Raw genomic sequence first — 17,949 nt, 5'->3', positions numbered from 1 at the left:
CCACTCCCTATTCCGCCTGCAAGTAGGTTTGAGATTCCATTATGAATCTAATTTACCACTCTGTTGTAAATTATGTTCCTATAATCCAATTACTGTACAGTGCTGTCGAATTTATAGGAGCTTGATTTTTGAGAGACACATTGGATCTGCACATCCCTTTTTATGAAATGTATTTTTAATACTCTACAGATAATATAAAAATAAACCCCTCCAGTCTGATCAGGCTCAATTGGGAGTAGTCCCTTATCTAATCTAGAAAGCTTCCCATAGTGGTGACAGATGTGGATCCTTCCTGTAAGTCTTGGGGTTTTCATGTGTGTGCACGTGAGTTTCCTTTGTGTGCGATGAAATAGCATTGAACTCATTTGGCCTTTGTAGTGTACATAAGACAGGCATATACATTGGGCATGTTATGCAGTGCACCAGCCATAATAGTCTTGCAAGCTCCTCCCTCCTTGGCAATGTTTCTGCTGTTGTAATGAGAGCTATCAGTCACAGCAATACACTTGACTACATCAATACAACATGCTGTACGATTATAGCTATCACAGCTGCCCTGCTGTGACATGCCAGTTCTCTTGCAGCATACGTGTGTATGGAACATGGGAGCCCAGCTTGGACCATTATAGTAGGAAACCAATGCTAATGGCTCTTGGCAGATGTATCTTATTTACAGCCTCTTTCCTAATAATGGGCCCTACACACTGGCAGATAAAACAGAAAGATATGAACGTTCTCAATGAACGAGAACTCGTTCATATCGTTCTGTGTGTAGGCACCAACGATTAACGATGCGCGGCCCCACGCTCGTTAATCGTTGGTGCCCCGTCGCTTATGCATGCAGGCCAATATGGACGAGATTGTCCATATTAGCGTGCAGTGCTATGGAGCCGGGTGACGGGGAGAGTGAAGAAACTTAACTCCCCCTGCCTTCGGGTCGGCCGTATCCGCCGTTGGAAAGCTCGGCGGCGGATCGGTATGTCGGTAGGGCCTTAAGTGTTGAGGGCAAAAAGCAGTGATGAGCTATAGTTTCCAGATTATGCTTTTTTTTTTTTTTTCTCCTATAGCAACTGGGATTTTTTGCTGCACTGGCTCTTCTAGCATCACAAAGGTGTAAATTTGCAAATGGATATCTTTTTCATTTACAAAACTGGGGCTAATACCCCTTGCTTCATGCAGTTATATTTTCCTCCATATCACAACCTGGCATTTGTGCGAAAACTGGTGGAAATGATAAATGAAGCTGTTTAAATCGGTTGTTTAAGGATTCCATCTGCATCCGCATACTCCAATTATAATAATATTGATGATAAATTCTAGTTATTAGTGGCAGTATAATTATACAGTGGGAGTAACAGACAAGGTAATTCCCATAGAGACATTGCTGTGTGCAGTGGATATTGGGGGTTATTCAGAGTTGTTGGCAAACTAAATAAATTAGCAATTGGGTAAAAGCATGTGCACTGCAGGTGGGGCAGATGTTGTTTCACTGTTGGTTTGCCTTGAGGACCGTGGTTGGGCATGATGGTCTATACATTAGGGTACTAGATCTGAAACAGAACTGGCAGAGGGATTGGGGACCAATATTCTCTGAACATTTTATGAACTTGCTATTTATTAAGATTCTCCTCTTATCTTCCGTCAGGTAAGAGCAAAGAAGCAGAAATAAAAAGGATAAACAAGGAACTGGCCAACATTCGCTCCAAATTTAAAGGTATGTGCTGTATCCATGTGGATCTAAATACATGACATGGTGACCTGGCATTCCCTCCTTGGTCACATTACAAAGCAAGTGAGACTTGCTGCAAAATGGAACTCTCTGTTACACCCTGCAAAACTCCATCCATCTGCTTAATTGTAAGCCTTTATAGGACAGACCCTGACGTTTTCTCATGTCTTCATCTGGTATATGTATTACAGTGCACTACACCTCCTACATACGTTACATGGGTGTATAAACATATAAGACTTGTCCTCACAGTTCTGCAGCTTGCACACCTACAGGACTTCCACCTGCTTTTCTTCTATTCTCTTCTCACTTGTGGCCTCTCCTGTGACCAGTGAAATGTATGTGGCTCTGTGGGAAATGGAGGAGTTAATCTGGTTCTAAAATTGCAGCAGCATCATAATGTTGTGAAGAGATCCCAGCACCATGGCAACGGGGAGGATGAGCAATCGGAATCGTTGTAGTGTTGGCTTATCCACTACTGTGAGAAATATCTAATTTTTTCCGTAATGCTTTGGGCAGCGGTAAAACAACTATAGCAAATAAAGACATTTTATTAATCCCTTCAGATTACAGCAAATACGGCAGAGTGACCCTTTGTTTATACAGGTGGCTAAAATGTGTGTGTATTGACATTTGCAGTATAGTTAATATTTGTCTGTGTTCTTTCATGTTAAACCCATATTTCTGCCTCTTAAAGTGGTTGGTTTTTTCTTGAGATGTAGGATCCCCAAGTGTTGCTAGAGAGGATTATTCGGACACAAACTAAATGCCCACATATTTCTTCATATTCCTATTAGGAGCACTTCTTGTGCAATGATAAGGTTTCTGCTGATTTGCCGTTTCTGTGTGGAAAGATCCCGGAGCGGGAATTGCATATGCATGGGTCAGAGGCCATCATACAAAAAGCTGAAGTAGTAGAAATCAGGGTGAAACAGATTCCTCACAAATCAAAAACAGGAAACCCTGCGAGATGAAACGTTCCATTCACTGAAATAACATGCATAGTGTAGCACCATTATTAACCCTTCTGGCAGTTCACTGCTGGGCTTCATTTCACTCAAGGGTGTGGCTTTTTGTAATGGTTTGTTTCTTTGGAAAACGGAAGTAAAAACTATTTGGTTTCATAGTTTTTGTCTCCAGCGTCCCGCATCTTTGTTCCTCTAGAGGAAAACTATATGGTTTTGCTTGGAGTTTAAGTACATTTTTCCTTCATGTATTTTAAACTACAGCTCCAATCAGGAGATCCCCTCATTCTGACAGAGTTAGGGAGGATGGTTTTTTAAATTCCTTGCAGCACTGTGAAGTTCTCTTTCCCCTGTGAGCTTCCTATCCAGTTTACTTTTATTTTGATTTTCTTTACAAACTACCCCAAATGCACAGTTAGGGCAATCTACACCTATTACTACCACAATGATCCTTTTCATAGTTTAGTCTTTAAGGGATCTATTCATGAAGCAGTGATAAGAGTGAAGATGATAGCCAATAGAGAAGTTGCCCTTGGCAACCAATCAGCGGCTCTGTATAATTTTATAGTATGCAAATTATAAATGTCATTTCAATGCTGATTGGTTGCCAGGGGCAACTTCTCCACTGGCTCACTTCTCCACGCTTTTCATGAATAGACCCCTAAGGGTCCAAATAGCGTCGCCATACAGTATCTGTTAATCTTGAAGTCTGTTAGAAGTTATACGTTAGTACAGAGCCATGTCAGTGAAGTTTTATTGGATGCTTCTGATGTGGGTTGTTGACTACTAGCTTCTACTTATGATCCTCTGACAGGTTGTACTACACCTGTGTGCAGTATGACCCTGGTGACTGAGTACTCCTCATAATACTGTCATTCTCTGTCTGTCCCGATAAGGTTCTAGCTTTGTTTTGGGCCACAGTACCAGTGAAGAGAGGAACATTTTCAGAGCGGTGCAGTTGAAGTATTGGGAGAGTAATTTTGCACGCTTTACCAGTGGAATTTGTCCTTCGGTCTCCTGTGTCCCATTTATTTTTGTTTCAGCTGGAATTCAAAGGCCACCACAGAGCAGAATTATTTCACCATGATTTTCCCAGCTCTGTTTAGCTATAATGTTTGCTATATACATATTTGCTAATTGTGCAGAATTTTCCTTGAAGATTGCAGAATTTCTTTTATCTCATACTGCAGAACAATAGGGTTTTGTACTGTTATGAATACTCAGTGTGCAGGTTGTCTCTTTTATACTCTGTAATATCAGCGCCTCTTTGTCAGACATGCATAATAATGCAACTGTTGGCAAACCAAATGGGCATCCTATACGAAAAAAGGCTAACGCTTCTCCTCGCCTCTATGGTGGAAACTCAAGTGTTTTGCATGCCTGCGGCCATTATTGCTCCATTCAGGCGTGCACAGCTGCTGGTGCTGACAATACTGTTATGATGTTCCATCATTTTGACGGTCTGGTAACTAATACTGTATATATTTATGTATAGGTTGAGTATCCCATATCCAAATATTCTGAAATACGAAATATTCAGAAATATGGACTTATTTGAGTGAGATAGTGAAACCTTTGTTTTCTGATGGCTCAATGTACACAAACTTTGTTTAATACACAACATTATTAAAAATATTGTATTAAATGACCTGCAGGCTGTGTATAAGGTATATATGAAACATAAATTAATTGTGTGAATGTAAACACACTGTTTAATGCAAAAAGTTATTACAAATATTGCTAAAATTACCTACAGGCTGTGTGTATAAGGTGTATATGTAACATAAATGCATTCTGTGCTTAGACTTGGGTCCCATCACCATGATATCTCATTATGGTATGCGATTATTCCAAAATAGTTTTGGTACCAAGCATTTTGGATAAGGTATACTTAACCTGTACTTTTCCTTTCGAGTTGCAAACTTTTAAAGCTTGTTACTTATCAACTTTCAATAATTTTAAAGAAACAATAAATAACATTCATCTATAAGTTGTAATATTTATTTTACTTGGGGGAGGGTGGGCGTGGAACATTTACTATTCTTCTTTTAGTCTGCTAGAATTCCTGCAGTTTTTCTATGCAAGCGTTGCCATGCCTTTATATACATACAGAATGAGTGGCTGGCTATGCGCTACACATGAATTAACAAGTAGTTGTATACCATGCATGACATATAAAACTGCAGTGTAACATAGAGGTGGCTGCCTCACAACACCCCCATAAAATCCCTTTTCAGTTACAGGCACATAGAGTATAGTGTTATGCAGATAATTGGGCCTATCATTCTGCAGTCCGATTTGGAATATTAAGGTATATGTAGCATCTTTGTGTTTTAATGTTTTTAATTAGCAGCAGTATTCTAGTGAACATGTAAAATAATACGTAGGGCTGTAAGTCACACCTGTCCTTTGTTTTCACCACAAAGCGTACAGTATGTCTCTTACTCATCATCTTAAAGAACAGTAAGCTGCATTCAGCTTTTATTTTTTTGTCCAGACACTTGTTTTTGTATTTTTTTGAAGCTATGCAGTTGTATTGCTCTGCGTATTAATATAATTGCTGTTCCTGCTGGAGGTGGCGTACACCCGCTCCCTGTATGTACCACACCAAACTAAGGCTAAAATTCCAAAGTAGGGACTTCTGGACTTGAGTTTTGTGGTATGTTGCAATAAAACGTAATGATGCCGTATATTAAAATATATCACACCTGCTTTGAATTTGGTATTTATGACATGGGTGGTGAATGCATGCATCCCTTGCTTACTGCTTCCACTTCATTAATGTAAAAAAAAAGTGCCACCCTTGGCCAGCTTGACCTACCCATCCAGTGCACTGTACCAGGGTAAAGCACACATCCGCGATGATGTGCAATGCACATGGCCACCACCATAAAAGAAGTGGATAGAGACAAAAGAGAGGGGAACAAAATGTAAGAGAACAAGTGATGAGGTAAAAAGATGGGGTAAAGAGGCGGAGAATGAGAGGCGCACACTGGGAAGGGAGGGTTAGGGTCAGGGGGAATATGAACATTTAGAGAGAGAATATTAGCGTGTGAAAGATGGGGGAACAGGTGATAGGGAGTGGTGGGGGGAGAGAAAGTAACAAAATGCCTGCCAGCAGCTGCTAAATAAATAGCTCTCTTCTGTATAAGTGAAAAGTGGGGGTTTGGAAGCAGTTTGGCTAGATGTGCTTGTAGACGTGGTGAGGCGCAGTCATACAGTCATTAAATAGGACTTAGAGACAAAAAGACAAGGGGAACAAAGAAGAAAATGTACCCCTGCTCATAAGACATTGGGGAGGGTGTGGAGTCCGAGGTAGAGACAAGAAATGGTCTGTGGGTGAGGTAAGTAGTTATCCATGAAAGGACAGAGACGGATGGTATGGTGGGTTTGCAGGTCCAGCACTAAACGCTTTACCCTATCTACATTATATCTGATGTCAGGTCAGAACTGCGCATGTGGCGCCGGTGCATGGCAGTCGTCTGTGCCCAGCGATCGCCTCTGATACAAGCGTGGCCGGACCGTTGGGGGGGAGTGGCGCGGCGACTGCGTGACGTCTCACGCGGCCAGTGGCAGTGACGCACAACTCCCGGCCAGCCGCAGGAGCTGCGCTTGCCGGGAGTTACTCCACAGATTCAAAGGCAGCGCCACTGTGCGATGATTTTGTATTTGTGGCGGGGGGGCGGCGGCGGCACTGACATGCGGGGTGGACTAGTCCTGTGCTGGGCGTCCCCCCGCATGTCTAAGCTTACGATCGTAGCTGTGCTAAATTTAGCACAGCTACGATCAACTCGGAATGACCCCCAAAGACTGTTAGTGACTAACTTTGCCCCTTGTGCAGGACAGTGCATGTAATAAAAATCTCGGTGGAGTCCCAGTGAAAGTGATCCTGGGGAGAACACCGAACAGGAACAACAGTAAATACAACAGAGATAATAGGTGGCCACAAACCATGCAGTAAATGAGAACAACACTGACTTTTTATTTTATGTAATACTATACCATCCATCAAATGACAGCTAATGAAACCCCCTCCCAAGGCCACATGAAGTACCACCAGCGCAGTTCTGTAGAATTGGTGTGTTTTTTATTTTGTAATCGTATACTTGTATATTTGTTTCAGTTATTAAGAGACAATAATTGGTGAATATTTAAACTACTGCAGACGTAATGTGTCTGATAAGAGCAGGGAGCAGTACTCACCTCTTTATGGAACCTTTGGAACTATAAGACTCTAAGATGATTTGTGAATGTGTGTGTGTGCGCGCGCGGCTGGCGTGTGAAACCGCAGTCTGTTAATAAGTTAACCTAGGAATATATAACCTTAGATGTTCTTAAAACAAGGTTCTATTCTAGACACTAATGCTGCATTCAGATCGCAAGTGCCGGATCCTACCCGGTAAGAGAAACGTGTACTTACCGGGTGGGATCCGGCATTTGCGCTCCGTTGCTGGCTTTCCGACCCGGCAATATACCGGGTCGGTTGCCATAGCAGCGGAGGGCGCAGCAGCAGCAGGGGCGGGGGTGGAGGTGGCGCTGGGAGATGAGCTCATCTCCTGCGCCGCCTCTGCCTATGCTGTGAATGGGAGCCGTGTCGCATCGGAACAGTTCCCATTCACATTGCGCCTGACCCGGTAATAACCCTTCTTTTTTACCGGGTTGAATTACCGGGTCAGGCGACCCGCTAATTCACCAAAGGACCTTTCACATCGCACACGGACCCGTTTCGACACGTCAATATGCCGTGTCGATACCGGGTTTTTAGTGCGATGTGAAAGGGGTATAACTTAAACTCATTTTGTTCTGTTCACATACAGAAATGTGAGTAATGTGTGATCTGGAATAGACTGTGTTGGAGAGGGGCTTTTACAAGATTACTGGATGTCCTGGGGTGCAGAGGAAGTACACTATGTGTGCAGCTTAGCGCTGTTACAGGAATAGTCAGCACTTTTTTTTTTTCTTTCCAATCTTTCTGTGAAGTTGGCAATTTGACCTCTCCCCTGTTGCTTGGAATGTGAGCCTACACTCTAGGTCAGGATTCAGCTACACTTCCTCTATGCGGCACCACATGCTGCTTGTAATGTGGAAAACCTTGTATACCCTAGTATTTGCAGAACTTTCCTTTTTACTTTTTTGTTCAACTGTGGGTTTTTTTTGTGGTTTTTATTATGCACTTTGGGGGGAATCGTATTATCCGCGATAACCCATTTTTGTATGAAAAACCAGACTTATACCGCTAATTGCAAAAAAAAAAAAAAAAAACTCTATCCTATTAGCAGAGAGAACTTTTCTCAGTTTATCGCAAATCTCATTTCACCTACACGGAGCAGGTGAAAACTTATGGAAAATCCCTATTTTAAGGTACAAATGTCGGAATTTGGTTCAGAACCCCCAGGACACCCCTCCTAATAACTAATTAGGCACTTAAAAGGTTTTAATTCTGGCCAATAATGACATGTCCGTTTTGGGGTGAAAAAGTGCAAAGTGATGGAATTTGGGGTTCAATGTATATAATAGGTATATTGTGGTGTTTTTATGGGTGGGACAAGTGTTTTTAGGTTTGCAGGTGGGAGTAGACTGTTTGTTTTACACTTTATTTTTTTATTTTTTATAAAGTCCCATAGAATGACGCAAACATATACTTACACCCATTTTTTATGTAGTCCGAATTAAATTTGAGTACTTATTTTGCTGAAAAAAGCTTTCATTTAAAAAAAAAAAAAATGCATTTAACAGCCATTTGACCCAATTTAAGTACCCCAAATATATTTAATATGACCTATAATACACTTTTTTTACTTTTGTCCTATGCTAGTTTAGCAAATTTTTTTTTTTTTTTTGAGGTACTAACATTTCCCCATCTTCACCCTGATTTTTCACTTTTTTCTTTCGCCCATGTCCTGTTTTGGCACGTTTGGAATAGGATAGGCGAAACACAGAAGTGCACATACCTTTTTCGTCACAATTTTCACGTGATAGATACGAAAAAAATTCAGCGGAAAGTTGCAGCGATTTTGCGGTTAATAAGATACCTCCTTTTTGTATTTTTCTTTTTTGAGTAAATTACTTATTTCGATACTGTGCATGCACATCAAGAATTTATGTATAGTGAGTTTCTTGTAATAATAATTTGGGCAGCATGGATGGTGTGTAATGGTTAGTATTAATGCCTCACGGCATGAGGTCACGGGATCCATTCCCACCATGGCCCTAACTGTGTGGAGTTTGTATATTCGTCCCGTACTTGTGAGTTTCCTCCCACAATCCATAAATTATCCTGGTAGGTTAAATGGCTCCTACCAAAAAAATTTACCATAACGTGTAAGTGTTTGTATGTATAAGAGCAGACTAGATGGGCAAAGTGGTTCTGCTGTCAAATTCTGTGTCGCATCTCCTTACTCCTGGAGTGTTAGCACGTGAGAGGGTGAACGTGTGAAGAGAGAAGGAAGTGCGTGTTCATGTAGCCGTGGAGGCAGATCCCTTTGAGCTAGAAGTTTGGGACAATGATATGCAATGATTATATTCCACAGCCCCATCCACCCTGTGCTTATTGGCTTATCGCATATTGCTCCCTCAACTGTACTTAACTTATTAGCGTCATGGCTGTGTTTTTCGCGTTAATTGACATTTTAAATTTTGCCTTCTGCAGGAAAGCAAATTTCCATTGGATTTTCTAAAAGGATATTCACTTGTATCTTGACTTAATATAGAATTGTGCTTCTGTATGTAATAACATTGTGACTTTACCATTTATTACAAACACTGTAGATTTAAATCACCATGCAATCTTTAAGCTATCATGTGATGTAAGTATATGCAATTGTTATGCTTGTACGCCTGCTAACAATTGCCAGCGGTTTTGTGAGCGTAATACATTTCGAGGTGCATCCATTGTTCATTCTAAATGCATATACTTGCACCTCTTACTGAGCTCCCCTACTTCTGTGCAGTTTGTATTCTTGCTGCTATAGTGCTACTTATTTCTAACGTCCTCTATTATATAGAATGCACCCCCCCCTACTGTGGGCTATAATTATGCCACCAATGGGTTCTGCGACTATGTAGAGGTTTTTACAGGTTGTTTGAATCCGCATTTATTTCTAAATTCCATAATTACTTACCTAATTCAGAGGTGATGCAGTGCCGATGTTTGCGCAGTTGAGCAATTTGCTACTGCGCATGAAAACCCATAGGGCACTCAGTTTGCCCTGATTGTATAACCCCATGCCAATGCAAGATGGGGTATTTTACAACTGCTGGTCAATTTATGCCTTCCTTGGCCATTGAAATTGGCATTTTATGGATTGCACTTTCCGTTGCATGCAAGTTGAGGGCTGAAACTCTCATTTTCATATTACCGCAGCTGCTAATACGAAAATAGCAATAGCGAACGCAACTACGTCCACCTTTTATATCAGCCCCTTATTTCTGATCTTGGTCGCAAGACAGCCCTCCAATATGGAGTGTTTCTATAAAATCTGGGTATTGCCTTTACTACCGTGAGCTTTATAGCAGTCTTCTGTTGGAGACTGTTACATCTCCTACACGTCAGGCATTTGCATGTTATCTTAAAGCTTCTGGACAAACATAATGTAAATGATTCTGCCTGCAGGCACACTTACTCATGATAAAATACATATACTTTGGTAAACTGCTTTCAGCACTATGTATTCCCTAAGCTTTTAACAAGCATTTTTCAGTGCGTAGATGAGCAGATAGCACTATATTAGTTCAGAAAAAAATGCTTTAAGTTAATAATGGACATTATTTAAATACAATTTTGAAAATGAATTACACTAAATCTGTAAATACTAGCAGTGAGTGCTACCATCTACACACAGAGCATGCAGACATTTGGGTAAACTCAATATGTGCTGTGTGTGTATAGGTTATTCTTCAGTGGAGGCTTGGCCTGACAGGTCATTGCAGTCTCATGGATGTCACACATCTAAGTATCTGTATGTGACCGTTGTTTTATATTCTTCTAGTTGCAGTAATGGGTAGTTGCTATGATTAGTGTATGTATAGGTAGATAAATATATGGAAACCTCATCAATATCATGACTGCTTGTGTGTGTGTTTTGGCATTGAGTCTACCATTATGTGTAAGTGTGCAGGAGGGTGCAGCGCTATTCTACCACATACAGTCATTAATCAGATGTTCAGCTGATGGTTGTGAGAAAATACGGTCTCCAGATCCTGTCTAGAATACTCTATAAATGCTCAACTAGGTTCACATCTGGTGACGGAGGAGTCCATGCCGGAGCATCCTTCTCAAACCATTATGTATACACTTGTCCTCTGGATAAGGCTGTGTTCCTCCTGGAAGACACTGCATGAGGATATTCTCTCCATGGGCTGAGGATGATTATTGTTCAGTACCGTTGGGTAGCGGGTCACCTGGACCATGCTTTGAAAATGTTCCACATTCCATTGGCAGTTTAGGTAGCACTCCCCAACCGTGATACTCTGCTCTGTGGGGTTGTCCTCACGCTGCTTTGATTAAACTGGGTGCACAACCCACAGATTGCAATTTGCAGTCCATTTATCTGCAATTGCTGTCATGTTTTGTCTGTCACTGAGAGATCATGTTCAGCCGTCACAGTCCTGTAGCGCGTGCTTCTGACCAGTGATGCTGATTATTTATTTTTCTCCAGGGTTCAATTCTGTCCTCCCCTTAGATACTTTTGCTTGTTAAACGCTATAACACCATGCTACCTTGGTCACTGCAACAGATGCCAAGCATGCGCCAACAATTACCTGTCGTTCATAGTCACTAAGGGCTCCACTTGCAGCCATGTTAGCCATAATTACACAGTGGGTAGTTAGGACAGTCTTGAGTTTTATACATGGCCCAGACCATACTGTGGGGCAGATGTATTAACCTGGAGAAGGCATAAGGAAGTGATAAACCAGTGATATGTGCAAGGTGATAGAATCTGATTGGTTGCTGCCTTTAACTGTTAATTTACATATTGGAGCTGATTGGCTGGTGCCTTTATCACATTGCACATATCACTGGTTTATCACTTTCTTATGCCTTCTCCAGGTTAATACATCTGCCCCTGTGTGGCTAGGCACCCTGGGTTTCCTGGGGGTACTTGCAGAGGTGCCCTGAATTGGTGGTGTACGACCAATTCAAATTATTTACAGTAGGTCTAATAGACAAAACCAAGTGCTTGTGTATTCCAATCATAACATTTTGGACAAACAGAAGTGAATCCTGGTCCTCACCACATAACTGACCGTAAGGATGACATATAAACACAATTTACTTGATTTTAATATTTTCAAAATTTCTCAATAAGAAACTTTTGGCCTAAGGGTGCTGTGAAAAAAATTCTAATACTCTAGGCCAGTGATTTTCAACCTTTTATTAACTCGCGGCACAACAAACAATATTTTTAAATTGCTGAGGCACACCACCAGTCCTCCACGGGGAAAAACACACATAGTGGCCCCCACGGTAACAAAAGAACACACGGGCACTCACAGTAATAAAATAAATACATTTGCCACCAGAGAAAACTCCCACACACATTTGGCCCTCACAGTAATAAAACAAACATTTGTCTCCTCACAAATAAAAACAAATATTTGCCTCCTCAAGAACAAAAAACACACACACTAGCCCCCATAGTATTAAAACACACATTTGTTCCCAAAATAAAAATAAATAAAATACATTGATCGCTACCTGCTGGTAGAAGAGAAAGGAGCTCAGGTCCCTCATCGGCTGGAGTGAAACTCACAGTGCAGATCTGTGAGCGATAGACAAGCATGCAGGCAGACTAGCTGCCTGGCTGGTTAGCTGGCGAGTGGGGCCGGTATGCGGGCTGGATGGCAGACGGTCGTACGGGCTGGCTGGTGGGCGGACATGCTGCCAGCCATGCTATGCAGCGCGTGTGACCTGTGATGCCATGCCGCCGCGTCACTATAGGTCTCGGCTCAGGCACTCCCAGAAGAGCCCAGCGCTGCCGCGTGTCCGCTGTCCAGGTCCACAGTTAGTGAAGGGGACTCTGACTCTGCGGCACACTTGTCAACCAGCTGTGCCACGGCACATGGGTTGAAAAACGCTGCTCTAGGCCGCCGTGATTCAAAGTTTGGGAACCAGTTGCTTGTAGTAATTTGCTTGATTTCTGCCACGTTGGGGATTGTTGTCCTAAAACTCTCGTATCCTGTTTTCTTCTGAACATGACAGGGAAATGCAGTCCATCTTAGTACCAGGCGTCTTCTCTGAAAATGGAACAAAAAGAGATAGTTTTAACATCTTCCATTTTGGTCCATTCTCTGCTTAACCACATTTCCAGTGTAAACCTTAGATGTGTCACCATAGGGACCAGTGATACCCAAGGCTGTGTGACAGTCACTAGAGTTTCATCTAGAAAGCAGACGCAAGGGTAACGCAGAGATATGAGGCTGTTATGGGATGCAGTCAATTTACCTACAATCAAAATCCCAACAGTTAAAATACCAACAACCATTAACCTATGGTCAAAATACCGACAAGGCCAAAATACCAACATTACAAATTTTGACACGGTCAAAATACTGACATGAGTTTTTCATTGAAAACAACTTGTTCATACTTTACCATCCCAGTGGACGTGGAAGGGGAATATAATAGTGTGCTCGAAGCATGGCGAGCTATGCGAGGGGACGCCATGCAGTTATATGGTGCCATGTCGAGATACACACCAACATTTTTTGAAAACTTGTGTTGACTTTTTCACCTGTCAACATTTTAAATGTTGGTATTTTGACTATCGGTCAATTGTCAGTATTTTGACTGATGGTATTTTGATTGTAGGTAAATCATACTGATCCCGCTGTTGTAGAGCAACTCAACACTTAAACCATTCAACTTCTCTGCTGCACAAAGTTAACTGAACTTTCCAGACATCCATTATCCTTTCCAGATGTCTCAAGTTCCTTTCACAGGGTTTGTAGAGTGTTTGTGTTCCCAGGGTGGTTTTTTTCCATTTAAAAGTGGATAAACTTGAGAGTGAAAGCATTTTATGGACCAGGTGTAATAGGTGGATCCCTGTATATGATTATAAATAGAAGTGTTTGAACTGCAGAACTTAATGTATTCCTTTACTTTCTGTTTATTTCTCTCCTGGCTCCAGGAGACAAAGCTCTGGATGGCTACAGCAAGAAGAAATATGTCTGCAAGCTGCTGTTTATCTTCTTACTTGGACATGACATTGACTTTGGTCACATGGAGGCTGTGAATCTGCTCAGCTCCAACAAATACACAGAGAAGCAAATAGTAAGTCAGTCTGTTTTCTATAATCCTCATTGCTGTGTGTACGTGGGATGTCCCCTCCATGACTGTCTACTTCTTACACTGGCGATGGTGGACATGTGAGGAGACCCGAGAGGATCTCTATCAAGGCCAGCATTATGGTGTCTAGCTACTGTCCTGTGCTGGTGCATATGGATTTTTTTTTATTTTTAACAGTTGTCTGATTATTGACAGGCCGCACTCTGTGCTTGTAGTGGTTTTTTAAATTGTGTGTGTTTTTAGATTGTTGTCCACAACCTAGTAGTGTATTTGCATTAAACAATTGTGTGAATTGGTGTTTGGTAACCATTGAAGCAGCCCTCCCATATTAGTGTGTGTATAACAATACTCTGAAGCCTGTAGATCAGAGAACTTCTCTGTTAATTAGAGCAAACATTAGAGTGTTGATTATGTATCACACTTGAGTGGCTGGACAGCCTTTGGCGAGTTATGTCATTTCCACGTGCATCTTAGGCTCTGGCTCTACGCTGGGCAGGATGTCCCCACTCGTCACTATACACCAGTGATTTATGGCTGCCAGATAAGACTATGAGAATTTTATTTATGCAACCGTTTTATACCCTGCAAAATGAAAGTGTTTGATTTACAGTGCGCTGGGGACTCTCTCTTTATTTCCACGTTTTTAAAAATCTATTTTAGTTATAGAAGTAGTTTCCATCTTAAGTAAAGTGTAACAAGAAATAAGCCTATGGTCATTTATTTACAGTGCCCAATGTTATATCTGACATACACATGCTTCATCAGCAGTCTCCTCTCTTATAGATATACAGCAGATATAGATTATATCTCATGTGTGTGTATAGAAATGTGTATTTTACAGATTTATATATCTCGAGTTTATTTCTATATAACGTGTATGTGTGTGTTGGAATTCTTCCCTTTTTTTTTTTAAATTTTAATCTAACCGCATGTGGGAAAAGGTGTTTGATAAAACAAAGTAAAGTTGATTGATTAAACCTACAGTAAGTAAGCAAAAGAACACATTCAGGTTAAGTTATTCCAGTCTGCTGCTGCCATTCCTGCTAAATATGTGGGCGTGTAGATTACGTTTTCTTAAGGTTTTAAATATTTCAAGAGATGTTTTCCTCCAAAAACTAAAGCAGAATGTTCCACGTTCTAGGAGCTGTATGGCTTGGCTTTATGATATGAGCTTAGCCAGAAACAGCTCCTATGTACATGAAGATCGCCCATGGTCTAATAATAATAATAATAATAATAATAATAATAATAATGTTGTTATTAGATTTTTTTATATGTATTTTTTAGTTTAGGTTTTGCAAGTCTTAAACAGCATGTCATAGGTTGTTCCTTTCCCTCAGGGTTACCTCTTTATCTCCGTGCTGGTGAACTCCAACAGCGAGCTCATCCGTCTCATCAACAATGCCATCAAAAATGACTTGTCTAGTCGCAACCCCACCTTCATGGGATTGGCTCTGCACTGTATTGCCAATGTGGGCAGCAGAGAGATGGCAGAGGCCTTTGCTGGTGAGATCCCCAGAATACTGGTCGCTGGGTAAGACTGGACATTTTACAGTAAAGTCATGCTATATTCCATCATATATTTCAGTATTGTAGGTCATTTATGTACTTGTTACCATTATTGCTTATTAAATATTAGTATGGTAGGATAGACAAATGTGCGGGCAAAGTGGGTGCTTGGGTGTTTCTGTAGCCAAATGCCACAATTTGCTGTGTCCTTCCCCTAGGTCTAGGATTATACCTCCCTAGAGTCATTTAGTCTAAAGACTTTTAAGGCGGGATCCTATTAAATGCAACAATTTACTGCACGGTAATAATAGGCTTTTTATCCCGATAGTATTATTGGGCCATCCAGTTATAGGCCGTTTTTTCCATGTGGGAAATGACCAGTTAGCGGTCGCTAACACTTGGGATCCAGGATAAGTTCCTGGACCCTGTAAGTGCCAGCTTACTGGGCTAATTGGATAGCCCCAGGGGGTTCCATTAGCTGTGATAATGTACCACAGCTAATAGGATACCCCTCTTAGTCTTTTCTCTTTTTGAGCTTAAGTCAAAATAACACTAACCAGTTCCCATCACTGACATTTAGCCTGTCTGCACACTACATGTCGCTGATTAAGTATATGGCCCACCAGACGCTCCAACTTCATTCTCTCAGCCACCCCTCAAACTAGGATTAGCTCTGTAATATAATTCACTGTAGCACAACATTGGAGCAGACTACAGCTGTCTATCCTCCTGCTTCGCTATATGTCCATTACCTGATGTGCTTTTATTCAATTAGTTTTTTTTTTCCTATGTATGAAAATAGGATAGCTTATTGTTGTATGTATGATAGAAACCTAGAATTTGATGGCAGGTAAGAACCATGTGGCCCATCCAGTCTGCCTGTTAGGGATAGGGATTTGATTAGGGTTTATGGTGTTGGAGATTACAGTTAAATATCATAAGAGGTTGTTTGCCTATATTTGGCCAAAGATATGGGCCTACCAGCCACGTCCACGTCGCCTCTGTCCGGCAAGTCCCTAACACTCTGTGGTTCACGTTGGGGGCACAAGACACCGCCACACCAGCCCAGCCAAAAACAGGGTATACACAGTTATGTTGCTATAGTTACACACAATGGAGTATATGTAATAGGGTCCAAGTTTGCCAGAGGTGTGGGATGTCGGTCGAGAACAGCCACATTTTTAAAGCAGCAATCCTTTACAAGGCAAAACCAGGTTGGTTTTGCCTTGTAAAGGATTTATGCTTTAAATATACGGCCATCCTTGGCTGACATCTCGCACCTTCGGCAAACTCTAACCCTATTACAGGGTGAACTGCTACAGTTACACACAGTGGGCGGAATTCAAATGTTTTCTGCTGGCGCCCAAACTGAGCTACTTAATTGTTGCTCCATTCGGGTGTGATGGCTGGAGGGGTCTGCATTTCAGATCGCACCCCCCCCGGGGGTGGCGAGCTGCCCAAACGTCTCTTTTCGCAATCGCACCCTGCACTTTTGGGATTATGGGCCGCAATAACGGGACTCTATTGAATATCTCTTCCGTGATCTCCGGTCACCTTAGATGGGAGTTCACACTCGATAATCAATTGAATTCCGCCCTATGTGTGTCAGTAAACCAGTGCTATACACAGGCTGCTGTAGAGACACACAATCTTGGAACAGCTGTTAGAAGTGCTAACTTAATGATACATGCAGTTACTGCTGAGCACTTGCTTTTCCTATGACTGCTACTTTCAATTCCCCTGACTGTCCTGTATTTATCTCAGTATTTCAGAATTCACAGTCTGTCAGCGATCCAGAAGTCATGGGTATAACTATTGAGAGCAGCTTTAGCTACTATAGGTCTGGCAGTAGATGCCACTGGTCAGAGCCCCTCAGCTGCCAATACCCATATACAGAAGCTGCTACCGGTGTTGCTATGGGACATTCTTGCTTCTGTCCTCTGAATGATGCACTCGGGAGAATAGGTATTTCTCCGCTGGCAGCTTAATGAGCTTCCTGCAATGTTATCACTGAACAATACAAAAGCATTCTATGGCCCAGAATGCTGTGCATGCCAGCCATCATACTGGTCCTTCAAAATCCTATTCTGGTCAGATGGATGGAAATTCTGTAGTTTTCTTCTTTTCTGAGTAAGTGCAGAGCAACATGCAGCAGAATAAACTGGGGGACTTTACTTTTGTAAGTGGTGGAAGGGGTCCCCCCAACACCCCCCCCCCCAAAAATAAAAAATAAAAAAAAATAAAAAAAATAATAATAATTTGTTAGCCGTCTCTTTAAACTTGCTGTGGTTTTCTCAATGGTCTGTTTCTGCAATTCTGCCACGGCTGTGTATTGCCCAAGAAGTGTGAGCAGTTCTACCATCTATCCTTTGTGTTTTTGGCATTTTTATGGCGTTTTGTCCTTTGTACAGAACATTGTGAAGGGTCAGAAACAAACAAGAATGTATGGGGGTTTTTAC

General features: G+C 41.7%; 1 protein-coding gene across 3 annotated transcripts in view; it reads left to right on the top strand.

Annotated features, from left to right (window-relative positions):
- Positions 1-17,949, top strand: part of AP2A2 (adaptor related protein complex 2 subunit alpha 2) — a 186,317-nt gene that overhangs the window by 81,098 nt on the left and 87,270 nt on the right. For 2 of the 3 annotated variants that reach the window (XM_063944760.1, XM_063944759.1), the window contains exons 2-4: positions 1,646-1,714; positions 13,824-13,966; positions 15,322-15,515. In XM_063944760.1, the coding sequence (XP_063800830.1) occupies positions 1,646-1,714; positions 13,824-13,966; positions 15,322-15,515 (406 nt within the window). The remainder of the gene's footprint in view (positions 1-1,645; positions 1,715-13,823; positions 13,967-15,321; positions 15,516-17,949) is intronic. The other variant, XM_063944761.1, reaches the window with a different exon arrangement.

Source organism: Pseudophryne corroboree, chromosome 11 (assembly GCF_028390025.1).
Source record: "Pseudophryne corroboree isolate aPseCor3 chromosome 11, aPseCor3.hap2, whole genome shotgun sequence".
NCBI classification, from domain to species: domain Eukaryota; kingdom Metazoa; phylum Chordata; class Amphibia; order Anura; family Myobatrachidae; genus Pseudophryne; species Pseudophryne corroboree.
Note: the sequence above shows the minus strand (reverse complement) of the source record. Positions and strands in the feature narration are given on the sequence as shown.